This window comes from Dreissena polymorpha, chromosome 12 (assembly GCF_020536995.1).
Source record: "Dreissena polymorpha isolate Duluth1 chromosome 12, UMN_Dpol_1.0, whole genome shotgun sequence".
Classification (NCBI taxonomy): Eukaryota; Metazoa; Mollusca; class Bivalvia; order Myida; family Dreissenidae; genus Dreissena; species Dreissena polymorpha.
In genome coordinates, this window is record NC_068366.1 from 20,902,204 (window position 1) to 20,930,124 (window position 27,921).

At 35.4% G+C, this 27,921-nt stretch overlaps 1 protein-coding gene across 5 annotated transcripts in view; it reads right to left on the reverse strand.

The window, feature by feature from the left end:
- The window catches only part of LOC127853988 (cGMP-inhibited 3',5'-cyclic phosphodiesterase 3A-like), a 206,292-nt gene that overhangs the window by 10,677 nt on the left and 167,694 nt on the right, over positions 1 to 27,921 (reverse strand). For 4 of the 5 annotated variants that reach the window (XR_008036859.1, XM_052388888.1, XM_052388886.1 and 1 more), the window contains 5 exons: positions 26,394 to 26,522; positions 18,565 to 18,749; positions 17,687 to 17,890; positions 5,240 to 5,401; positions 1,028 to 1,205 (listed from right to left, as the gene is read on the reverse strand). Coding sequence is in view for 4 of the 5 variants with exons in the window: in XM_052388888.1 (XP_052244848.1) it covers positions 1,028 to 1,205; positions 5,240 to 5,401; positions 17,687 to 17,890; positions 18,565 to 18,749; positions 26,394 to 26,522 (858 nt within the window). In the remaining variant the exon portion in view is untranslated. The remainder of the gene's footprint in view (positions 1 to 1,027; positions 1,206 to 5,239; positions 5,402 to 17,686; positions 17,891 to 18,564; positions 18,750 to 26,393; positions 26,523 to 27,921) is intronic. The other variant, XM_052388887.1, reaches the window with a different exon arrangement.

Below are 27,921 nucleotides of genomic sequence, written 5' to 3' on the forward strand. Positions count from 1 at the left end.
GTCCCTTCCACTCGTTCAATGTTTTTTTGTGTTTAAGTTTGGACCCGTCGTGTCGCGTTTTTTTAGCTTTTTCCGACTGTGTCGGCAACTGAACATACAACATCGTATAAGATCTTTTCTATAATGTCTTTCTTAACATTCAACTTTGGCTCACTTTGCGTACAATATGTAAAAGCGTGTTTTTGCACGCTTTGCAGTTTTTTAAGACGCTCTCTGGGCGCCGCCATTGTTTTTGACAGAGAGACTGTACACGCCGCTTTTATTGGAAAAAATGCGCTTTGTTAAACAAACCCGATAACCATAAGCACCAAAAAGATCTTTAATACGCGAAATTCTCTAAAAAAATCAATACGAACCAATGTAAAAATAATATTCGTAACTTGATTTTGTAATTCTTAATGGTACGACAAGATTTTAAAATAAATACATAACGGACTTGAAAATAATTCGTAATTACGAAAATACGACCCTTATCTAAAGCTCTGGTTAAGATGAAATGTTCAGTTATAAGAAAGTTAAGGGGCTAATTTTTTCGCATAATAATACTAAATAGCTCATGTCTACCTTAGAATTTTAAGATGAAATGGCTTCAATCTGAGGAAAAATTTCTGTTCTCTGCACAACCTGTTACCCCTTTCCTGCTCAGAAGCAAAGTAAACATGGCTCAATGCAAACAGTATAAAACCAGAACAGCCTGCCAGTAACTTGCAGTCTTTTGTGATTTTATGCTGCTTGCCACTCATCTGTATCGCAGGGTTGGAAATTAAGCCTTTTAAAAATTGAATCTTGTAAGAAAAGTCTTTCATTTAATATGATTTTTTAAGGGACTACAAACGTGTCAAAATGTGTATCTGAGTGGTGAAGGGTTAAGCTTCTTCATTTCCCACCCTAAGATACGCATGAGCTGGAAATAGCATTAAATCTGAATACATTGAGGTTTAGTATGGATGTTCTGGTTTTATGCTGTTTGCATATAAAATTTCCACTTTGGCTTATACGCTGTAAAAAATTAAGAGTGTGATATCACCTTCGTCGTCGGATGCCTCCTCAGCCCAGGTGCCGGGCAGCAGACCGGCAGTTACGAGCGTGTTACAGAGCGGCGCCACCAGGTGGTCAATGAAGGTCTCCTGGAGCTTAGCCAGCTGGGGGATCCGCCGGTCCATGTACGGGGATATCGGCAGGCCAAGCCTAGCCTCCTCGTCACCCTGACAAACACAAAATAGGAAAATGTATGCAAAATAAATATGCAAATTAAATAAAAAGCAATTTGGAGTTTTTACAGTTGAACTTTTTTCCTTCATCATTGTTTAGCCTCATGGAACAATATGGCTTTGTGCATGTGCATACAGTGTCACCCCAGGTTAGACTGTGCAGTCTGCACCGGCTTATCATTGACAACACTTTGTCTACACTAGAAGATACTTCTTTTTAAAGAAAAATACAATTAAAGCGGAAAGTGTTGTCCCTGATGAGCCTGTGGGGCCGCAGATGCTAATCTGGAATGATACAATCACATGCATTTAGTGGGTCTTCAGACAGATAAAAGCAAAACACAAAATCTTGATTAACTCATGTATGCCTAGTGGACTCTCCCATCCTTCTAAACTGGATCAATTTATTTCCAAAATTAGGGATGTCTAGTATATTTATTTCTATATTTAGAATATTTCTTACAGAAATTCCTTTAAGCAAACAGCGCAGGCCCTGATGAGACGCCAAGACCTTTTTTCTAGACGCTAAGCATAAATGGGTTAAGGGCATGCTAATGATAGAATGGACCACAATCTTGTTTTCTTGTATTTACAAAATTAGGAGCATTCCTCAACATTTATTGTTAACTTACTGAGTTATAATTACCATGATGTCATTGTCAACGCTAGAAAACCTTTACCTGCAATAATAGCGTACGTAACACATTATGGGCAACAACAGATTTGTTGACACATATAAATTAGAAACTCAGTTACAGTTCCCAACAGAAGGGAAACAAATTATACAACAGCCAATACTGTTATGGCAAACTGGGAATTGCATGCATGGACAGCAGTTATTCATCAACAGATTCAATTTGAATTAGAATTCGATTCTGAAAATCCTACAACGAAAACCCTGTGACCTTATCAACAGTTGACCAGAAAAAACATCTCTTACAGACATAGAATATTAAGAACTCCTTTATAGAAAAAAAGCTAATGATAATCTTAAATAAGAAATGTGCAATTCCAAAAGCAGCAAATTGAAGGCACCACTAATAAATGCAGACAATTCTCAGGTGACAGGGTGCAAAGAACAACTGGAAAGACCGACAATAACCAGAGTTTGAACAAAATTGAATGCGAACCAGACGAAAACCTTATTTGCTTAAGACATGAAGATAATTACTCCACTAGCATAACAATCATACAAAATCTCTCAAGGGAACATGATGCTAGAACCAATTATTCAAAAGAGCACTTGCCTTTGAAAACAGAAGACTATAAAAACATCTACTATAGAAATGTAATCGGAATAAATTGTATTTATGTCTCAGGCAATTTCTTACAAGCAATATGTAGCAGTTATTTAATTAAGCTATTATAATGTTCTGGGATAAATTGGGCTTAATGCATGAGTGTTAATTGGCATACCAGAACAGCCTGTCAGGGCTTATCAGTGACGACACTTTCTGCTTTTATTTAAAAAAAAACGGTTTAAAATATGGCTCTTCATAACAAAAATCAAACATCGCTGGGAAGTTTCATCCCAAATAAGCCTGTGCAGACTTCACAGGCTAATCTGGGATGATATTTTACACTTATGTATTAGGCCTGCTTTTCTGATAACTAGGCTAAATTTTCTAAGAAACCCTTGAAGTGAACTAGAAGACTGGGGGACATATATTGTAAACCCTTGGTGTGAACTAGAAGACTGGGGGACATATATTGTAAACCCTTGGTGTGAACTAGAAGACTGGGGGACAAATATTGTAAACCCTTGGTGTGAACTAGAAGACTGGGGGACATATATTGTAAACCCTTGGTGTGAACTACAAGACTGGGGGACATATATTGTAAACCCTTGGTGTGAACTAGAAGACTGGGGGACATATATTGTAAACCCTTGGTGTGAACTAGAAGACTGGGGGACATATATTGTAAACCCTTGGTGTGAACTAGAAGACTGGGGGACATATATTGTAAACCCTTGGTGTGAACTAGAAGACTTAGGGACATATATTGTAAACCCTTGGTGTGAACTAGAAGACTGGGGGACATATATTGTAAACCCTTGGTGTGAACTAGAAGACTGGGGGACATATATTGTAAACCCTTGGTGTGAACTAGAAGACTGGGGGACATATATTGTGAGAAAGAAACAAGAAATGTATTTGTCAGAAACACTATGTCCCCTTCTGCGCTGCTTTGACTTTTTTTATACCTTTGACCTTGAAAGATGAGCTTGACCTTCCACCACTCAAAATGTGCAGCTCCATGAGATACACATGCATGCCAAATATCAAGTTGCTATCTTCAATATTGCCAAAGTTATGGCAAATGTTAAAGTTTGACCACACCAACAGACAGGGCAAAAACAATTTGTCCCCAACTATAGTGGTGGGGGACATAAAAATATTGAAAGTCAGTTAAATATGCACAGCACAGAAACAGAAGCTATCAAGAATGAATGAAAACTTCACTTGGCTTGTAATTCTTTAAACGGGGGACATTTATGGACAACGGATGATGATTGAAGTGTAACCAATTCAGCATAAAAGTGAACCAATACGATGTTTAACGCCATCAGTGCGTCACAGGGAAATACCATGAATATATTTCCATACGAAATGACAGAGACTGAATAACAGCAGATGGGTGATCACTATCTGGTATTCACAGAACAATTTCAGTCTTGGATGTCATTGCATTTGCAATTTTGATTAGGACAATAAGAACATCAGAAACAAGGTAGACCCATTCTCACTCAGTTGGGCTTTTGACCCACATGCAGTGCCTTAGAAAATCAATTTAAGACATTTCTTACTAGATTCAAGTTTTTAAAGGCTTCATTTGCATCCATAACGTATTGATTTGGAGTAAAAAGCATAAAACCTAAACAGCTTGCAATATAAACTTGCAGGCTGTTCTGGTTTCATGCTGTTTGCAAAAAGCCATTTTCAATTTGCTTCTTAGTGGGACAAGATCATGCAAATATAGTGGCAAAATCTACACATTTTCGTAATTACCAAAGGATTTAAACTAGTGCTTTGTTAATGATAGAACTAGAAAATCATGTTCATATTACTTGTCGTTGCTTTTCATAAAAATAAAAATTGAGATAAGTTGTTGATTTGTTTCTTAGCAATAATTGAAACACAAAATCTTCAAACTTTCAATAATGGCTGTAATAGGGTGACTAGTAAATAAATGTTTGTAAAACTAAATGTTATTAATAATGAAAAGGGTGGTTTTTACAAATAAGAAATTACCTAATATAGGATGTTAAATGAGGTAATATCAAACAAGCCAAATGTGTAATGCTTTTCTTTAGTTTATAAATACAGATTAAATAGTTTCAGTTACAAGCCTGAAAAGGCCATTTATCATTAACAAGCAAGTTCGTTGAATTGATATCCCCTGCCAATATGCTTCTGGACACAAAAGTGTTATATTTGACACTCAAAAAAGCATTTTTTCAATATACAAAGGGCCATAACTCCGTTATTAACAGATAGTGTACAATGCCATTTGGCAAGCATCATCCTCTTATCCATATTATATACTCATATCAAGTTTCAATGAAATCCGCCAAAGCACTTTCAAGATATGGCTTCAGACACAAAAGTGCTGGACGGAAAGAAAGACGGACGGAAAGACGGACGGATGGACGGACAACGCCAAAACAATATCCCTCCGCCTATGGCAGGGGATAAAAACAATAATATGAACCTCACTCGGAGAAAACAATACATGCCGTAAAGTGTCATCCCATATTAGCCTGTGCAGAACTTTCAGGCTATTCAGGGACTACTTTTTTCGCCTGAACTGGATTTTGCGACAAGGTGGTTTAATGCATGTGACTACAGTGTAATCCCAAATGATCCTCCATTATCCTCTTTTACTGGATTAAGAAAAGAAAATCCATAAAAGATCAAAGTGTCGTCCTTGATTAGCCTGTGCAGACTGCACTGGCTAATCATGCATGGACAACACTTAACGCACATTCATTTACCCCAGTTTTCTCAGTACTGCTCCTATGTTACCTGCTCATAGAATTCTTCTGAGATGCGGTCAGTCCATGCAGTATGAAGCTCCTGGACTTTGGCCGGGCCGTTGATGTCGGCCAGTTTGATGACCATCTGGGCAACCAGCAAGCGGTCAGTCTCTGATGTCCAGTCAATGCCCACCGCATTTTCATCATTAACCTGTTTGGAGTAAAAAAAAAATTTTTATATTGTAAACCTATTTAATTTTTGATTGGTTAAATTGAAAACCCCTAGAGTCTGTTTCCTGGGTTGAACCAGTATTTGGTGTCAATAGGGAAGATCTAAAGAATGCTCCCACAGTTGGGATCGAACCCGTGACTTCCCAGTAGCTCGGCCGACATTATTTCAATAACAACACGGAAACCTTAAGATTGTGTTTTACTTGCTTTTTGTTGCATTTTCACGCTGTTTTCAACAATATTTCAGTAATATCGCCTGGTCAGTTAACATTCTCCCTTCAGTCCTAGCAGCGTTCAGTTAACCCTTTTATCAGCTGCCTTTATCACTTAGATACGTATATTGGCGCATTTGTAGTCCCTTAGAAAGTTACATTTAATTAAAGACCTTTCTTACTAGATTCAAGTTTTAAAGGCTTCAATCCAAACCCTTAAATACTGATGAGTAGCAAACAGCATAAAACCTGAACAAACTGCAGCATATTGACTATGGAATTAATTCCATAAATCATTCTATCAGGTAACAGACCATTTTTTTGTAAAGATCACAATTTTGCAGCACATGAGCAGGTTTTTGTTACTTGAAAATAGTCACATGGGAATAGTGAAAACGGCATTCTTATGTCATGATGACGTCAATTTGTGCAGCATACCAGGAGGATTTTGTAAGGCAAAAAGCGTCATTGTTATGTGAACTTCAGTCTTGAGAAAATTATGACAAAAATAGTATACTTGTAGGCAAAAAGAGACATTGTTATGTAAACTTCAGTCTTGAGAAAACGAAAAAACTATGACAAAAATAGTATACTTTGTAACCATACATAAATGTAGAAATAATTATCTAGTTCATATATAGACTACTATACCGCAAATATATACAAATAAGATGAATGTAAATGCATGCACTTAAAATGTCATAAATTGTGTGTTATTAATAACAACCCTGCAGCATTACATATATATGGGCCATGCTCTGTGAAAAGAGAGTTTAATGCATGTGCGTAAAGTGTCGTCCCAGATTGCCCTTTGCTGTCCGCACAGGCTAATCAGGGATAACACATTCCGCTTTTATGGTATTTTTCATTTAAAAAAGTCTCTGCTTGGCAAAAATCTAATAAGGGCAGAAAGTGTCGTCCCTGATTAGCCAGTGCAGACTGCACAGGCTAATCTGGGATGAAACTTTACGCACATAAAAAAAAATAATTCACAGGGCGCGGCTCATAAAATGGCATTGACACAAATATCTGGATTCCCTCGATCTGAAGGGGATGTAGGTTTGACCGTCAACGCAAACTTCAGTTCCATCAGCTACTATGCGTTTTGGGTATTGAAAAATTATATATTGTATAATAAGAAATCAGGACCTTTTACTAAAAGACACACTTGATTGACTAATAATTTTGGTATATGTTGGCTAGTCTGCAGTTAATGATGAATTATTCTCTAATATTTATAATTCAATTGTGTAAAATTTCAATTGATTGATACGATTTACATATCCAACAAAAATAATTTTCAACATATTTAACAGTCTTTTTCATTGTATAAAAACCATAATAATTAATTTTCTTTTATACCTAATGATAAAATATGACATGTCTGCAGTGAAATAACAGCAGTGAAAAGAACAAATTGTTTTCTTCACCGGTGAAAAGAATTTTTTTTCGGAACTCCTTTCCTATTTTTAGATTATCATAAATAATTATATATATTTTTTCTATGATCACAAGTGAATTAAAATCGGTATTCTACCGAATCCAACAAATTTTCTTTTTCTTTTTTGCTTTTTCACCGTTTATTTACATTGTAAAAGACTTTAACAGGAGAATTTCGCTGGCATTATGACGTCATTTCGTCACAATATAATATAATGACGTCATTTTGTGTTTTGAAATGTATGTAGGCACGCCACGGGAAAAACTCCGAGAAAGGGTAACTTTTCAGCGAAAGGGAAACAGCTGCTAATTATTTTCTTGAAAAAGGGGCATAAAAGAAACAGACAATGTGTTCATGTCAGTGTAAGATCATTTGATATTTCACTCGTGATCATAGAAAAATAATGTTTCACTCGTAGCGCAATGTTCTATGATCACTCGTGAAATAACAAACGATCTTACACTGAAATGAACAAATATCCTCTATTTATCCCACTTTTACAGCGATTTTGGTTGATTAAAGCCCCATTGATTAAATATCATCTATAATCAACGGCAGGAAATGACGTCAATATTTCGACAAAATGACGTCATAATCCAGAGAAATTATCCAGTCAAACTAATTTTGTTTAAATAAAAAGATTTACAAAATAAAAAGTGGGATAAATAGAATAATAGATTTGTGTTGATTATATATAGATCAGGTTTATCATGCTCGGCATGAAAACTAAAAAGCACTCGCCAAGGCTCATGCTTTTTGTTTTCTAAGCCTCGCATGGTAAACCTGATCTATAATCAACACTAATCTATTATTTTCTATATAATTTACTGTTTCATTTCACTGGTGCCAGTGATATCATTAAAATTGTCAAAAAATGAAAGTGCAGTTTCTTGCCTGTAGTTTCTTGCCTGCAGTTTCTTGCCTGTAGTTTCTTGTTTTGTTGGGCAACTTGTTTAGGCTCTCTTTTGGCCTGGCATTAGCTTAGAAATTGGTTAATAATTTTTAAACAACAAAAAAGAAATTGCCATGCTAGTTATCTTCTTACTCCCTGTTTTCGGCAGCTAGTATAAGGGTAGTATTTAATTAAAAAACTTCACTCACTCCACTATTATATGTTATAGATATAATATATCTATATTCTGATTATTTAGTATCTAAAATCACAAGCAAAAGACAAAAATAGTTCAAAAGTACATTTTTTAAACTTATTCTCAGACATTTTCACAGCTTACAAGTAAAGAATATCTCCGATTTTGTTTTTTATTCATTATATTTTTGTACAGCTATTTACAGCGCCTCCAGAGCTGTGGGTTTTTTCTGATGGCACTGTTTAAGACATCCACAGCTTTCTTGAAGATAATTTCCATTAACACAGTTTCATTCTTTGGGTACATTTGTCCTCCAGGGTTTTTTCAAGTGCTGCTTTCCATTATTGGATACTGACTGACATTCTGTTACAATTTAACACAAATGTTGCATTGGGTTCCATCATAGAACGAGTGTAAGGAATCATTAATTGTTAGAAAAGAATGTAACCATGTGCAAAGTTTTTTTGGATTTCTTCTATTATAATTAAATTAACTTACACATTTTTAAAAAGATTTTTTTAGAATTGTACCTGTATACTAGTCATATTACATCGTTTCAAAAGTTTACTAATGCTTACAAAATGTATGTTCCTTGCAAGTTAAAGTTAATCGAAATGGTAAACTTTATATGAAGAAGTACAGTAATTACATTAACATCAAAAACTGTAATCTAGTACACTACTTAACCCTTTGCATGCTGGGTAATTTGTTGTCTGCTAAAATGTCGTCTGCTGAATATCTAAAATTAGCATTTTCTTCGATGTTTTTCAAAGAATACTATCAGAATAGCAAACAGTTTGGATCCTGATGAGACGCCACGTTTTGTGGCGTCTCATCTGGATCCAAACTGTTTGCAAAGGCCTTCAAAATTTGGTTCCAGCACTGAAAAAGTTAAATATGAAATGGCCTGGAACCAGACCTTATTTGGAGACTCACTGACAGACCTTCCTTAGAAGCACAATTAATTTGTTGTACATCACATTGCACAGCCATGAAAGAATTATGAAAAGACCATATATTGTGTTTATACGACCCCCTAGATATTTCTTATTTCAATCATCTTGCATAAAAACGCGTCATCATCAGACAACCAGACACCAATTGTGTGCATTGCTGTACTGGAATTATGTGTATTGCAACAGGCAATGACGTTTTTGTGCAGACATACCAAACAGATGGTGTATTGTTTCCAAAAATAATGCAGTAATTACAACTTCTGAAGACATTTCACATTAAGAAGAGTTATAGGGACTCTATTAAAGTCTGACATTATTTGTATCACATAAGAAAATACAACGCAATAAATATATTATAAACAAGAGATTTCCAAGCAATATGATCCCCTACCGATGAAACTCCACCATTTTTGGAAAAATAAATATATTTGTTGCCATAGCAACCAGAATTCTTGACGTAGGAACAAAATGAAATGATGTGCATTAAATGTCCATTTTGCCATCTGTCCATGTTTCAAGTGTCATGAAAAAATATGAAGAACTTTTAAAGTCAGCGCAGGATCCAGAAAAGTGTGACAGACAGACTGACAGAGAGAGCGCAAACCATAAGTCCCCTCTGGTTTCACCGGTAGGGGACAATAAAAACGGGGTTCTAAGTGCTGACTATTCGATCAACAAAATAATATAGTAAAACATGACCCCCAAAGTTTGAAGGCGCCAACCTAATGCCCCACGGAACAGAACTGTTCTAACAAAAAAGGTAGTATTCACTCTAAGATTCTATAAAAAGTGTGTTTGGTAAAACTGTCCCAATCTCTGAACAAGCCAAAATTGTTTTCAAACTCATCCCAGGATTGATGAGAACACAATTTTGTTCAGCGCTGATCAAGTTTCATAATGAATCGTGCAAAAAATATGACTTCTAAAGTGTTTAAATTACCTTATTCCTTAAGCTGTATATATAGTGATGTAAAACTTGACCTCACACGACCCAGTTGCCAAGATACCATTGGGATAAATGTTTTGACTAAGTTCATGACTTTTGGGCACCTTATTAAAATATATGCACACAAACATTATAATTGTGCATAAAAAGCAGTCAGCATGAAAGCAAATTTACACGTTTTTATAAATGTTAAGATATTAATGATCTTCATCTTTCAGTTGTAGTCCTTTTTTTCATTACAAATACCCTCTTCTGATTTTCTTGTAGAAAAAAAAAGATTGTAGTCCTTTTTTTCATTACAAATACCCTCTTCTAATTTTCTTGTAGAAAAAAAAAGAATATTCCCATAATCAATTTCAAAATAAATCTAAATAATAAGGTTATAAACGAGATCATATTAAAAATACTTTCAGACATCAAAAAAACAAGAGATGTGTTTGTCAGAAACACAATGCCCCCTATTGCGCCGCTTTGAAGCCATAAATTTGACCTTTGACCTTGAAGGATGACCTAGACCTTTCACCACTCAAAATGTGCAGCTCCGTGAGATACACATGCATGCCAAATATCAAGTTGCTATCTTCAATATTCAAAAAGATATGACAAAGCTTTAATGAAGGTTAAAGTTTTAGGATGGAAAAAATACAATGATATTTGACCTTGGACCTTGAAGGATGACATTGGCCTTGACTGTTCACCACTCAAAATGTGCAGCTCCATGAGATACACATGCATGCCAAATATCAAGTTGCTATCTTCAATATTAAAAAAGTTATCAAGCTTTAACCAAGGTAAAAGTTTTGGGACACACCATACAATGACAGACAGACAGGCCAAAAACAATATATCCCCGATCTTTCGATCCGGGGGCATAAAAAAACATTAACCCATTTATGTCTAGTGGACTCTCCCATCCTTCTAAATTGGATCAATTTATTTCCAAAATTAGGGATGTCTTAAGTATATTTATTTCTATTTTTAGAACATTTCTAACAGAAATTCCTTTAGGCAAACAGCGCAGACTCTGATGATCTGATCATCTGGGTCTACGCTGTTTGCCAAGGCCTTTCTTCTAGACGCTAGGCATAAATGGGTTAATAATTCCAACATTTTTACAAAAAATGGTCCACATTACTTATTTAGAAATTCCACATCTGCAGCATCCAATATACCAAGTACTTTAATAAAATGACTTTTAGCAAGAAATTTAAGATAGATTCACTTCCAGCGCCCGCAACCTAATATAAATTCAGATATAAATACAAATATAACTCCAAGAATAACTATTTCTCTTTTTTTGTCACAACAAAATACACTTTAACATGGAACTGGCCTTAAATACCCTTTAGAGAAACACAAGCATCAGTTAAAGCAACTGATCTTTTGAAAGTGATTGGAACACCCATGTTTTACTGGGGACTTTAAATAAGAGGGCCATGGGCCCTAAGGCGCTCACCCGAGACCCAAAGGAACTAGAACATTCTAAAACAAGAGCTGTGTATGTGAAACACAATGCCCCCTACTGCGCTTTGATGCCGCACGGCAGCTATTTTAAGAACAACATTATATTTTGAATGTAAAGGTCACAGTGACCTTGACCTTTGACCTAGTGACCTCAAACTATGTTTGATTGTAGATCTCAATGAGATGGATGCACATGTGAAGTTTAAAGAACATAGACCCAAGAGTTTTCATTTTATGAGCAAGGTTAAAGTTTTGGGACAGACACACACATACAATGACAGACAGACAGACAGACAGGCCAAAAACAATATACCCCCTGATTACTGATCTCGGGGCATACAAAAGTGAGCTGATTCATGAAGATTGGACCAAACAAGTGACTTCTAGAATATTAACATGTGTTTTTTTATTTGACCTAGTGACCTAGCATTTGCGCTAACAAGACTCAGTTTTTATCTCAGCCGAGATTTCATAGTCGATTTTCATATTTCTTTTCTATTGTACTGCAAATTGATAAATTATCTAACAATTTAACCTAGGTACTTGTATTTTTCAAACCACATAGTTTTGATTCGCTCCATAATTGTCCATAAAAGTCCATAATTGAAAACTCATTTTCAAACATCAAGAATTTCTCAGCAAACTTGATCTACAAATTAAAAGCATTAGCCTTAAACCTACAGGGTGGGCGAGGGTCTCATTAAAGCACAATGGCAAAGTAGATCCCCATCTAATGATTTGTTCACCATGACCCAACATAATGAGTGTTAGCTCACACTAATGTTACAGACCATATTTTGCAAATCAGTATGTGCTTAGAAGCCTTCGCTACGGTATGGAAAGACAACCACTGCCTGTTGCAGCAGACTACAAATGCTATGAGCGTCTGCTAGTAAAGATAACTACCACATTTGCCTGTTTATAGTTCACCACTGGTACACTGCAGAGGGTTTATATGACTAATAGTGTTTAACAGCTTGTAAGACAAGATTGGCCAGTCTAGTGTTTATCATTGAAATCTGTACATATTGGCTGCTTTCAGGGAAAACGGGGCTTAATGCATGTCAAACAAGACTATAGTCAAGCAATATTGTCCCCTACTGGCTCCACCATTGTCAGAAATTCCACCATTGTTATAATTTTTTAATATTTGTTGCCATAGCAACCAGAATTTTTGACGTAGGAACACAATGAAATGATGTGCATAATGCCCATATTGCTATCTATCCATGTTTTAAATTGCATGAAAAAATATTAATAACTTTTAAAGTTATCGCAGGATCCAGAAAAGTGTGACTGACTGACTGACTGACTGACTGACAGACTGACAGACAGAGCGAAAACCATATAGGTCCCCTCCGGTTAAACCCCATTTTCAGCAGTATTTCTAGTCTATTTGTTTCCATAGCAACCAGAATTTTTGACATAGGAACAAAATGAAATGACGTGCATAATGCCCATATTGCCCTCTATCCATGTTTTAAGTTTCATGAAAAAATATTAAGAACTTTAAGTTATCGCAGAATCCAGAAAAGTGTGACTGACTGACTGAATGACTGACAGACTGACAGACTGACAGACAGAGCGAAAACCATAGGTCCCCTCCGGTGAAACCGGTAGGGGACAACAAGATTAGCCTGTGCATTCTGATTAGCCTGTGCAATGCGCACAAGCTAATCAAGGACAACATTTCTGATTGTATAATGTTTTTTGTTTAAAGAGAGTCTCTGGTACTGGGATGACAATTTATGCATATGCATTAAGCCCGGTTTTCCCAAATTGAAGCTTAAATTATATTTTTTATTAATGATTTAATGATTTAAAAAAAACAACAACATCTGGACCTGTGCTTTAAGACACACTCTTTATAAATTTGAATGGGTTGTGTTCATTTAAAACTTGCAATATAAAAAGCTATAACATAATTTTTTAAACTGAGTTGCATTGTACAACAGTGAGCACCTACAGTGCCTTCAGCGCTTTGATGTTATAAGGTTATTGAGTGAAGTTAGTCTAAATCAAATGAAATTGAATTTCCAGTTCGTAGCTTGTTCAAGAGCTATTAAGGTGACATACGTAAGCTATTGCTGGAAAATAGATTGCTTAAATTAGAGAGCCCTATTTATGGAAAGTACACATACTTTCACGATTTCAAGGCAAACATTACGCCATTATACAGTTCTCAATCAAACAGTATGTAATTAAACCTTTACCGCCCAAAAGCAAAGTGAAAATTGCTGCATGCAATCAGCCTAAAACCAGAACAGCCAACAAGAAACTTGCAGGCTGTTATGATTTTAGGCTGTTTGCTGCTCATTAGTATATTACAGTTTGAAATGAAGAATTGAAATCTATGAAGAAAAGTCTTTAATGTATTATGATTTTTGTAAGAGACAACAAATGCCTAAAAATGTCTCAATCTCAATAGTAAGGTATAAAAAAAGCTCAGACTCAGGACTTTTAGGTAAAAGTGATGTTGTAATTTGCATTAATAGTAGTAGCATTTCAATCATGTCCTAATCATCTCAAAGTACATGTATGGCATAACGTTCTGCAAAAACAGCCAAATTTTTAGAACATTAATACAACATTCAGACATTTACGGATACCAAGTCTTAAATGTCAATCAATCATTCAGCTATATTTTTTTACTGAAAAAGGTGGGCTTCAATGTTTTTAATCATACCTAAGTGGCAAGCCACATCCATCAATATACTGGAATGGTGCCTAACTCATAACAATTGAATAACATTGGGAAAAAAATAAGTTAAAACATGTTTATAACATTTTTTTCGTGAACTACAAGAATACATTAACAAAAATGACTTATTCTAATGAGTGCAAAATTTACAATTGATAAGTCCACCAGTTACACCGTCCTCACGTTACACGGCTATAGACCTTTGAAGAGATGAAGAATGAGCATTAAATATATGGTTGTAGTGATTAATGGATGATAGGGTTCCAGTCATATGGAAATGAGTGACCTCCCACGCTAATGTGATTCTATTTACCGATAACCAGACCAATGCCATCATAATTCAGATATTTACCCGACGTAGCGATCTGCGTCACAATACATACACACTCTTAAGTGATTAATTGAAGGCTTGATGTATTTTAAGACCATCGCGTATGCATGCTGACTTAAATGTTAATCTAAAAGGGTAAAACTATATGCAGAATGAAATTACTTTCATCAATATTTGTTAAGGGGCATTGAAATAATATATATATATGATTATGCATACCACGTCAATGTTTTATTAATCATTATTTGAACAATTGCAATTATAATAATTATTTGTTCAATGTTTTTGTCCTTTTTCATTTTCTCATGAATAGCAATTTTTAAGTTATACAGACAGAACTTGAGAAACGATACCGGCATTTAGTTGTGTAATCATTTACCACTTATACTTTTTTTATTGGGATAAAACACATGATTTATTCACAGGTAATGCACATCTGTTGATCGGTCTCAATTGTCACATTTTTTACCAGTTATTTTAATAAGTGATATATTATGTCTGGCAAGAATATATAGATAATAATGGTAATGAATGGCCAATATAGATAAGTTTGCGCTGACTCCAAGCGCTGATCCAGGACAATACTTTCAGCATGTGCACTTAACCTCCTTCCCCACTGAGGTATTCACCGAGCATGAAAGCACCTACCCCGTATTGCATTGTTGGTTGCATTTAGCCATTTTCACTTTTCTGGAAAGGGTTAAACCCTAACATGTTTATATGTGGATACACCGACCCACTAGCCGACCCACAAACAGGCTGATAAACACAAAGTGACTCCAATAAACCCCTTCCCGATGTGGTACAAACATGAGCTATTGTTTTCATTCCATGATCTGAGTCACATGATTGGTATATTATGGACCTAGTTTCGCCAACACACTTTAGTCAAACTTCTGACTCAACTTTTGAGTTTTTTTATCAATATTTGGGCTGAGTTTGACCATCGACATGCTTTATTTGGTATAAGTTTTGAGTTTGACTCAGATCTAAGCTTGAGGGAAATATAAGCATATTCTTATAGCTGTGATTTAAGATTGTTCCTGAGATGACCTACATTCGCAATACTTGGCTAAACGGAAACTCAAATCTCATCTTCAGGGTTGAGCTCAAAAACTGAGAATGTTCATGATACTGGGCATTGGAGTACCCTTTACCACTAAGATGCATTTGTAGTCCCTTAGCAAGTTACGTTAAATGAAATACCTATCTTAGGCCACGACTTTTATATTTCTTGGTTTACAAAACCGCCGACCCTAATTTTTGGAAAATGGGAAAAAAAATAAAATCGGAAAATCGTCTTTTTTTTAAATATTTTATTCCCGACCGCACTTCAAAATGAGCGAAATGAGAAAAAAACGATCCGGTTTGAGTACGGTTGCGAATAAAATCAAGTAAGTACAATCAACGATTGGTTCACATATTGCAGAGATCGGGATATTTTTCAATGTGACACATTATGTACCAGTCCTTTTATGGGCACTTCTCAAAATTTATTTCGGGTAAAAATCACAGACAATAAGAAAATCAGCGTCAGTCAAATGTCGACCCCATCAAAATTTATTTCCGTGTCTGTGACGCAACTATATTGTTTAACATGTTAATTATATTAAACAAACCCGATAGTATTTGATAATAAGTATAAATAATCCAATAAAACACTGCCATTATTTACGATATATGTGTTTAGGAATTTTGTAAACACGTCCGCCATAGTTTATAGGAACTGTACAGAAAGTTTGGAAATCGGAACAAATCGGTATATCTCGGAAAATCATTGATAAATGTATTTGTCGTTTCAATGCTTAGGGCCGAGTAATTTCGGCAAATCGGAACTCAACTTGTGTAAAACACTAGCTCAATTAACCGTTAAACTCCGCCTCCGTTCTCTGCAAAAGATTAGAAGGCGGAGCTATGCACGTGCTTTTATTAAATTGGAGGATTGCAATTGAGAAACAAACACACGATTGGTTCGGCATGTTGATTGCTAGACAAAGGAAGCCAATTTTTTCGGCGCGAAATTTGTCGCTTTATTGCTTCCGACAGAAAGCGGCTTTCCTTTGATGACGTCAAACTGTCAATTCACACAGACTGCACATTTTCGGAAGACTTTAACTGACTCCTTGTTTACAATTCCAGTAAAAAAAAACACTTGCTAACATTAAACTTTGGATTAAATTATCACAATAAAGCAAAAGCGAAGTTGACAAATATGATTAAATTAATTCGCGTCAGTTCAAATAAGACGTTTTGCGTTGTAAATCAACGAGTTTTCATGACAACAACAACTTTGACAAACATTACCGCGACGACGCATGGATCGATCTACCTCGATTTTTTTCATGTACGATCTCATAAGTCGAGTAAGAGCAAACACATACCGGGTAATTTGTGTATGAGTAGTTTATCTTATATAAGATTTATGCAACGGGCATCGCATTGCGTAATGGTGCGCATCCAATTATGGAAATGAAGCGCAGTTTTTCGTTTTAATGGGAGAAGAACGCATGTCATGTAATGGAGTGTTTAAAATTGCCTGATGTTACATATGGTGCTGTTAGGACTCATTTCATTTGAAGATATAGATGTGTTTCATTGCATAATTTGATTTTTTGTCTCTGTGTTAAGGTTATAAAAGATATGTTGTCTTTGTTCTGATGTTATTAGCATTAACTTTTTTTTCCAATGTTTTTTTTTTTTTTTTTTTTTTTTCGACCGCCCGATGGACCATTTTCAAAATAATTTTTGTAAACCAATACAAAAAAAAGTCGTAGCCTTACTAGATTCAAGTTTAACAGGCTTGATTTCCAACCCTTAGTTACTGATGAGCATCAAACAGCATAAAACCTGAACAGACTGAACAGTTATACTCGCAGGCTGTTCTGGTTTTATGCTGGTTGCAAAAGCCATTTTCACTTAGCTTCGTATGGGACAAAGGGTTAAACTTGTCGAGGTAAGCTCTTTGAAACTAGGCCATCCTTTAAAAGCAGTTGAAAGGAACATGAATAACAAATCTAGCATTAAATTGACGTAGCTTTGCACTAAACTCTGTAAGGTTAGCTCTATTTCCGTTGATACTAATGACTGAACCGCATCATTTGGTACTGAACAACAAATCTAGCATACCTTGGCATTAAACTCTGCGAGGATTTCAAAATGTCGTTTCAGATCTGTGGCCAGGATTGCCTCGATCACAAGGTAGCGAAACCGCTTGAACTCAGCCTGGTCAAGGCCGGACAGGAAGTAGAAGTCTGGGTTGGACAGAAACAGGTTCCAGGCGGATGCAGCGTGGTGGTTCTCCAGTACGGACCGGTCGTTATACAGTACAGCCTAGCAGAACAGAGGATTGTTTGTTGTTGTAGTTTTTTTTCACAGTTTTCAACACTATTTATCACAATTCTAAGTAAACCCTCTCACACTTTTCCACCCTTATGCTTGTTGACCAAGATTAGGTGCACATATTTACGACACTAACTGACTTCCCTACTTGAATTAAAAGACAGTGACGAGAATGGCGGCACAAATAATTTTATGACCAATAACAACAAATGCAATATGGACAAACACAGAATCACAAACACTTTCCTGATGGGTAGTCCAGTGGTCTAACAACAGGGCTAGCCACGTTGTGAAAAAAGAACATGTTGTGATTCAACTGTAGCAAACTAACCCAAATTCAAGGTAATGATTTTACATTTAACCTTTTAAAAAGTGTTGTTTTATTTGACCTTGCCTCAAAGTGTTCAATTATCATTTCCCGTTATCTTAAAATGAGTTTGCATTTCTATTTCTTCCAGTGAATTATCTATATCTGCAGATATATCATTAAGATACAAAGATATATCCTCTATGTCTCACAATAAATATATCCTCTATTTCTCTAAATCTTCAATATAATCTTCAATCTTATTCTAAATTTCCAGATACATGCATTGTGTGTAAGGAAGAATAAATATGAATTTTTTTAAAAATATTTTTTCGTTCCCACATCAAGCTTTTCATACCTGTGGGGCGTGTGTGGCCACAAGGAAAGCATTTGTGCGACCAGGATGATCGTAGTCGTGCATTGCAGCAGCCGTGAACATGGCCATGAGCTCGAGAGCGGGAAAGTTGCCTCCCATGATACCATAACTGTCGTCTGCTGCGAAACTGCCTCGGCATGGAGGGGGAGACCGCTCGCAGTCACCGTCTGCAAGAGAAATATCGTAGATGGATAAATATGTGAGACATAAGACGCTACAAAACGTTACTGCAATACTTTAACAGTAAATGAGAAAGTATGCTGTGAGAGGTATTGTAAATAGCTTTATTCAGTTTCTGTTATGCTTAAATATAGCCCATGCCATGCCCAAAATGGGTCTTAGGCTATATGAGGCCAGCTTAACTTCAGACCAGCCTGTGCATTTGCTAAGTTCGTCAGGAACTACCCTGTCCGCTAATGATACCACAAAACCTTGCATATCTTTAGAGGGGAAGGGTAGGTGAATGCACAGGCTGGTCTAGGACTAAGCTGGTGGTGAATGGCGTAAGGCCCATTTCCAAACAACCCGACTCATATGAAATATGAAATTTCCATATGATATGAAATCATGCTACGAGAGAAATAGCAAATTAGAAATAGCTTCAAACAGTGTCTTAGACTTTGACATAAATTATTCTACAATGATTTGAGTCATTTGGAATTATAGAGGATGTAGAATAGAGAAAATTTAATTAAGCCTACAATCACACTTTAATGGGATAATAACTCATTAAGTAACTTTTAGCACTGTTCCTGGCGTATCTACATGTCGGTTAAATGGACCCATTCCCAAATCGAAATGGAACAAAAAAATCCCAATTTAAAAAAATAATTCCTTATTTGGAAAAAAATCAAATAAGTATCGTATGATTAGTATACATTTATTTTATTTCAATGACTCGCAAGTCTGTTCAGGTTTTATGCTGTTTGCTGCTCATCAGTATCTTAGGTTTGGAAACGAAGCCTTAAAAACTTGTACCTAGTAAGAAAGGTCTTAAATTAAATGTAACTGTCTAAGGTACAACAAATGCGTAAAAGTACGTATCAAAGTGGTAAAGGGTTAACGTCATCAAACAGTCTCAGCTGCTGTCACATGATTAAAGTTGGAGAAATAAAGGAAGACACTGAATGACCCGAGAGGTAACAGATGTGTCTTCCTTGGGAAATAAATTAACCCTTTGCATGACACAATCCATCATTCTAGCAATTTTGTTTCACAATTGTGAAACATATTGTCATGTATATTGCCTATTATGTAACATGTTCTGTACTTTAATACATTGCTACATAGGAGCTAGAGTATTATTTACTGAATATTATATTTGTTAAATCGCTACAAATCCTTTTTCCTTTCCAAAAAAGTTCATCATAAAACGATGAAAAGGCGGATATATTAAAGTCATCATATTGACAGAGACATTACAAACACCTACACTTTGAAAGTACAGAAAACAAAATATCAATATAAGCAAAGATTAATTTGACCAATTGTGAATAAGATCAAAAATTGGTTGATTGATTCAGTTTTCCCGTTATCATAATTAAAGAAAATTTTAATATGTACATGAATGCAAAAACTCCCACCCTTAATTGATTCAAAGTATCAATCTATACAGGGAAAGGCTTTTCTTGACATAAAACATACTAACACCATTAATAAAACCCATTAATTTTTTTTATGAATGTATTAATGCAGTAACTAAATTCAGGGTTTATCTCTTGGAACTGCCATGCATGTTACCGTAATTACTCAAGTTTTCGGACACTGTAAGTTTTCGGACACCCCCTTTTTTGGCCAAAATAATTAAGTTTTGTGGATCTTTATGTCTAGACATGCGCGTTTTCCTAATCATTAATGACTCTACATTTTCTGACAGTATTTTACAGACCCATTTTACCAAATTTCGGCAGTGTATTAACTTATTTTTTGACACTTTGATCATTGGGTTTTACAAACGGATTAAAGTTATAAAATCTGGGAGATGCATGCCGGAGGCAATGGACCATAACATTTGCGTAAATGTTTGCATAACATAACATTTGCGTATTTGGGTCAATAACCATATATACCAGTAGAAAACAATCGCTTCACCATACAGCATTTTAAACTAGAGCTTTGTCACAGACGTGACATATACCCCCAAATGCTGCATTGACACAGAATATTTTGCATGCTGTCTGCACAAAACAAGAGAAGCTAATTTATGGCGATTTTTAAGAATTATTATGACATAATCATTTACAGACATTTTTACCTTTGAACTCCAAGTGTTACCTTGACCTTTAAGATATCAACGTACTTCTTTGGCATGACACACCGTCCCAAGATGGTGAACAAATGTACCAAGTAATTTAAAATCTAACGATAAATGACATAGTTATGGTCCAGAAACTTTCAGGACAAACCAACCGACAGACTGACCCACAAAGTGAATCCTATATAGCCCTCATAACCAATGGTAATCACATGACATACCATCCAATGATTGTGAACAAATGTACCGAGTAGTTTCAAAATCTGAGGATCACAATGAATGACATAGTTAGGTCCAAGATCATGTCGTTGCAGATATTGACGTAATTCTTTCGCATGATACACCTTTCAATGATGGTGAACAGATGTACCAAGTCATTTTAAAATCTAACGATAAACGACATAGTTATGGTCCGGACAAACTTTCCGTTGAAAACGCACTCCATGACCCCATGACCTAGTTTTCACCCGGCATGACCCATATTCAAACTTGACCTAGAAATCATCTGGATACAACTTCTGACCAAGTTTGGTGAAGATCAGATGAAATTTTCGGGACAGACAGACTGACGGACCGACAAAGTGACTCATATATAGCCACCATTACCAATGGTAATGGGGGTATAATGATATCTTCCTATTAAAGAAGCAGTATGGTTTATGTTTTTACTTTTTTGTTCTGTATCATTTCAGGAAAGGGTAAGCATAGCTGTGAAGTTGTCTTTATTTTAAAGTAGAAACACTATTGTGCATTTATTTATTGCTTTTAGTTCAATTAATAATTATAATTTTCAGACATTTAATTTTTGTCTCTAAAATTCAACTAAAATGTTTAATATTTTTCGAATCTAAATTTTCAGACACAATTTTTATTTTTTATTTTTAAGTGTCCCAAAACTTTAGTCATTATGGTAATTCCTCTTTTAAATGGGCCGTGCTCTGTGAAAAGGGGGTTTAATGCGTGTGCAGAAAGTGTCGTTCCTGATTAGCCTGTGCAGTCTGAACAGGCTAATCAGGGACAACAATTTCCGCTTTTATGATATTTTTTTTTTAAAGAAAGTCTTGTCTTAGCAAAAATCCAGTTTAGGTGGAAAGTGTTGTCCCTGATTAGCCTGTGCGGATGCACATGCATTAAAACCCCTTTTCACAGAGCAAGGCTCATTAATAAAAGTGATATGAAGGACTTAACATCATAAGAATTCTATAGCTGTTAAACTTTCTCTCCAGTCTTTTCCATTAGGAATAAAGATTTGCATCAAAACAAGAGATGATTAGCCTGGAAGAGATTTGTGTCATAAATAAATGGAGACTTGAGAGAGAAATTATTTTACCTTATACTGAAAAATCAGACAGATAAAACAAATCATCGAAATCTTTTTGACAAGGGACTTGAGGATAAAATCCTATAACGGATTCCTTCCCTAGAAAATTCCAAAAGAGGTTCAATTATGTGATAACCTCCGCAGAAACGATGCCAACAATACCCATAGAAGTGCACCTACAAAGGCAGGCATTAGATACACTTCGCAGAACAGACACACATGAATACTTGCACAATTAGATTATGGCATTCTTGTAAGAAAAGATTGGATTGGGGCTAGATTCCATTTGTGGACAATTTGCAGCGAGTAATAACAGCGGTCCTGGCTTCATGATTGCCATATGTTGACAATCTAAATATAGACTAGCAGGCCATAGGCCTAATGTTATTATAATGAACATCATCATCGCAGAATCAGATTGTAAGGTAATCTTAGTAGAGATCTTATGAGAACAAAAGCTTCTTATTACTTCTGCACCTAAAATAAGTCTCGTTCTGGGAAAACTGGGATTAATTGAGTCATGTTCTGGGAAAACTGGGATTAATTGAGTCATGTTCTGGGAAAACTAGGATTAATTGAGTCATGTTCTAGGAAAACTGGGATTAATTGAGTCATGTTCTGGGAAAACTGGGATTAATTGAGTCATGTTCTGGGAAAACTGGGATTAATTGAGTCATGTTCTAGGAAAACTGGGATTAATTTAGTCATGTTCTGGGAAAACTGGGATTAATTGAGTCATGTTCTGGGAAAACTGGGATTAATTGAGTCATGTTCTGGGAAAAGTGTGATTAATTGAGTCATGTTCTGGGAAAACTGGGATTAATTGAGTTGTGTTCTGAGAAAACTGGGCATAAAGCTTGTGCGTAAATTGTCATCCCAGATAGGCCTGTGCAGTTCGCACAGGCTTATCAACGCGACACTTTCCGCTTTTATGACATTTTTTCGTTTAATGGAAGTATCTTCTTAGCAAAAATCCAATAAAGGCAGAAAGTGTTGTCCCTGGGACGACACTCTACTCACATGCATGTAGCCCCGCAGTTTTGCCAGAACTAGGCTCAAAAATGCCTATAAAGAGTGGTTTGTTTGCCTCAATAGAGATAATTTGTTCATTTTTTACTTTAATATCTACATCTACATTAACAATGCTGTATAGACCTCAATTTATAGAAGTACAGAAATTTAATGAATAGATTTCATGTTATTTAACAATAGAAAAGTGTGTTGTTTAAAAGAATAACTATCTCTAATCTGATGATCATACTATTGGAACATGCATGCTTGCACAGCATATTTTAAATTTACACTTGTGCCAAAATGGCATTCCTAAACTTATAATAGTGTCATTGTTATACTCTCATACTCTCATACCCTCTTTTAACAACTGTTATCCAACAAAATCATACTTACAATCAAAGTAATAACCAAACAAGAAATATCTTTAAAAAAGATATACGGCGTAAATAGTTTAATGAATGAGATCAAGTATAGCGAATGTCTTTTTCTGTGCAGTTCTTAGCTGCATCACACGCAGTACGGGATGTTACGGGGAGTTTTCGTGGCTTATTTTACATTATAACATATTGCTGGTCATAAACCTATAGATACAAAACAGAAAACCATAAGAAGAATGGAAGTGAAATTTAAACATATGAGTCAACCGGCCACACGAGAAGTATCCGTATTTATAGGCGCGTTCTTCGAACAAACCTGTTTTAGTGGTTTGTCGGGCATTGCTATTTGATTCGATTATTAACAGTATCAATTATCATCATGCTAATGCTTAAAGTGATATTATGGGCATTTTGCACTGTTGAATTGAGCTGAAAAGAATTAACAGGTCAAAATAGTTAGTTAAAATGTGGTTACTGATTAATTATCTGCAACTCACCTTGCTACCAGTTGTTTATAAAAATATATTTTATATTCGATATTCTTACGTGACCCACCCAGTCCTGTAAGCTGAAATGATCCGTAAAACAATTTCGTGTCTTTGTGTCGTATGAACAAATCTGCACTAAAACTAAATTTAGGTTCAACTCGTAAACGCATGATCAGTTATCAAACGAAAGTACGGTTGATATTCAAATGCATTATTTTTCTCTTTCTGGTATATTGTTTTAGTATGATGATGCTGCATTAATTAATATAAGTGTATATGAAGTAGAAACATCAAAAATAATCAACGGTTGCGATAGACACCTATAAACTGTTACATGCTCATAATATCACTTTAGTACATTAGGCAATATGGACGAATAATTATTGTTAAATTTATCAACAATAATATTTATCATTGTATTGTTGAAAACACATTAAGAATCTATTATTTACATACCATAATTATATTGCTGAATATCTTCATTTAACATATTTCTGGTCTAAAGAAAATTCCAGGTCACCTAGTTCACAGATAGCGTCTTTATTATATAACCATTATTTTACTGGCCGCCAACTCCGGTGATGACCTGTATATAAACTCTGAATGTCCGCGAATTGACCCGATATACCTCGCGGGTTGAAATGCAATGCTTTAAAGTGAGGCCTCGCTTCCGCTGCTCTTTATACTTTTACATGTTAACATGTTGACAGGAATAAAGAAGTAAGTACTAAATATGAGAACATAGCCTTTTAAGTATAAACGCTCTTGCGCTGGTAATACTCTGAAAATAAAAGGTGTACGCACAAACTGTATTGATGTCGAGAATTGAGTGTAAAACTGTTCTATCTATTAAGCCTTTTCATTCGAGATAAAATTGTTTCATACAGTAAAACAGTGTTACAAAGACGCGGATATGTTTTCAATGTTCTGGTGGTATACTCAAATCAGCCAATGGAATAAATGAAGTGTATTCATTCGTACCTAGCCGCGGGAAATTTTATTGGAATTTTATTGGACACTTACAAAGGTCAGGCTAAGGTGAAAAGCTGGCTTATGCAGCTTACGCCGAAAAAAATGTGTCATAGACATAAAACAACACAGAATAGGTGAACAAATTGAAATGAATTACAGAACTAGAATTCTTTTGAAAATGTTTACACAAAATATAAACACAAGTAAATTAATTAAATGCTTGAATATCTTTAAAGTTTCGACATTTTTAATGGCTATGTCTTTTTCAATGCCAACGTAGAGTTTTCATGTTTATACAAAAAATTCCTAATGCATCTGTTTTGTTTCAGAACAACCTGAATAACTTTATTTCAAGTGTAAGAAAATGTCAAGCTTTGGTAGATCATCCAAGCAAAGGGGCCGTGCTCTTTGAAAAAGGGGTTTAATGCATTTGCGTAAAGAGTCATCCCAGATAAGCCTGTGCAGTCCGCACAGGCTTATCAGGGACGAAACTTTCCGCCTAAACAAGATTTTTGCTAAGAAGAGACTTTCTTTAAACAGAAAATATCATAAAAGCGGAAAGTGTCGTCCCTGATAAGCATGTGCGGACTGCACAGGCTAATCTGGGATGACATTTAATGCACGTGCATTAAATCCTCTTTTCACAGAGCATGGCCGAAATATCAATTGCAACACAAACCATATGAGCCTCGCTCTGGGAAAACAGGGCTTAATGCACGTGCGTAAAGTGTCGTCCCAGATTAGCCCATATGAACACTTTCCACTGTAATAAACTTTTTTGTTTAAAATAAGTCTCTTCTTAGCAAAAATTCAGTTAAGGGGAAAAGTGTTGTCCCTGATTAGCCTGTCCACGCTTTCTGTCTAGACTGGAATTTCCTTACAAAAAGACAACCTTCCAGTGATTTCCATTGAAGCAGAATCCTGCATTTTGATGCAAGCAAGTTATAATTTACTCATTTTTGACTCCTGCAAAAAATTACCCTTGTATTATTTTGACACCTATGTTTTCCACAATCCAACTTGAAAAAAAAAGACCAAAAATGATCATTTATGGAAATAATAAAGCTTTTGTGAAAATGTTTTATTCATTATTATGATAAATAAGCTATTACAAAACCTTAAACATGCATTTAGGAACATTTCAAGTTATTTCAGTATTTTGACCATTATCATTTTTATTTTGAGCCCATTATTTTGAGACCTTTGGTCATTTTGACTCCTGCATGGTTTCAAAATCTACTAAAATCCCTGCCTTTAATAAAAAAAATATTTAAACAAAATGCAGAAAATGTCATCCCAGATAAGACTGTGCAGACATCACAGGCTAATCTGGAATGACAACACTTTACCAACATGGGTAACACTCGTAAAAATGCCCTCGGTACCTGACTCACTGGAAGATCCCTGGCGCAGGAACATGTCTGTTGTGCTGACCTGTGTGAAGCCGGGTATGGGCCGAGTTGTGATGTAGTAGACACCATGGAGTACGTCGGTCGCATGGACCCGATTATGATCTGGAAAGGATATCAACAGCATGAGGCTACTAGATTACTAGGGGTGTATGGAAATTACTCGGGGTGCATAGAAAATAAACCATGGGCACGTGACCGCTCTAAGCCAATCAGTTTAGGTCATTTTTGTAGGAGGTGAGATATTGTTCAATATAGCTGAAAACATTCATATTCAAAATTAGTAAATTAGCTTGTTTTCATAATCAGGTTTTTTTTAGTCAATTTATTGGCTATTTTCCTTCTCGTTTTTTTTTTTTGTGTTGAATACCCGGATGCCATAATACCCAAGACGCATTGCAGACCTTTATAAAAAATAATGTGAAAATGTAAACTACTTAATAAAACTAATTCCACTTCAAAGAGAAATTATTGATTATGCATGGGAACTTAGTGTCATAAATTTCCCCAAGCATACTACTATGATGTCTTTGCAGTCTCTCAATGAAGAATTTATCAGTAAAAATTCACCTGGACTAAAAGTGCAGGCAACATGGATTATAAATAGGGCAAAATCATAGACTGTTATTGGCATGATACAAATTTGAATGATCAAAGGAACTTAACACATAATGATGATGATACCATGTCTCCAAAACATAACCACATAGTTACATAATTATTAAGCAAATGCATCCACAGATTGTAGACTATAAAAAACAACCTTTGTTATTTTTTAAGTACCCGTTTGAAAATTAGACTTATTTTAGTCTCTGAAAATCTACTGCTAAAACTATATAGGAAATATAAAGATAGACAAAGTCTGTTCTCTTTGACAGTAAACTGTCACATTTCCATGCCAAACATTTTCATTTTTGAAAAGTTCAAAATGGCCGGGATGCTACATGCATAGTAGAAGCCAAGAAGATTCAAAAGAGCATAAAATGTGATAAAATCATTATTGGACAAAAACAACTGCATCGGTCTCATTCACAGATTATTAAATTTCCTCATTTCAGAATTATTTCCATGGATTTCATAAAGAAAGGCACAGATTGTACCCAACACACTAAAGTACATGGCTTGGTTTCTCACAGACTTGTCAACTGTTCTTCCCACACTCAATTTATAATGTCCTGTAGTAGATTTCAGTGATAATATCTTGTTGGTAACCATGGAAACCAGAAGTCGACCATTCGGTGACAACAATAGTGGACGATGGACGCTCTTGTACTTATAAGAGCATTCTTTTTAACCACAGCAAGTGGTGAAGATTCTGAGAATTTTCATCTTTTACTGGGAACTTTTACGAACAATAACAGCTATCTCTTAACAGCAATCAAGAAAATTGATGTTTTCAAATTTGTTTCTATAGAGAAATGTTGGTCTCCAAATCTGGCGTTTGTATTATATTAACATGATTACACTGTTTGTATCCTTTCAGCACAGTAGCGTTTAATTGAGC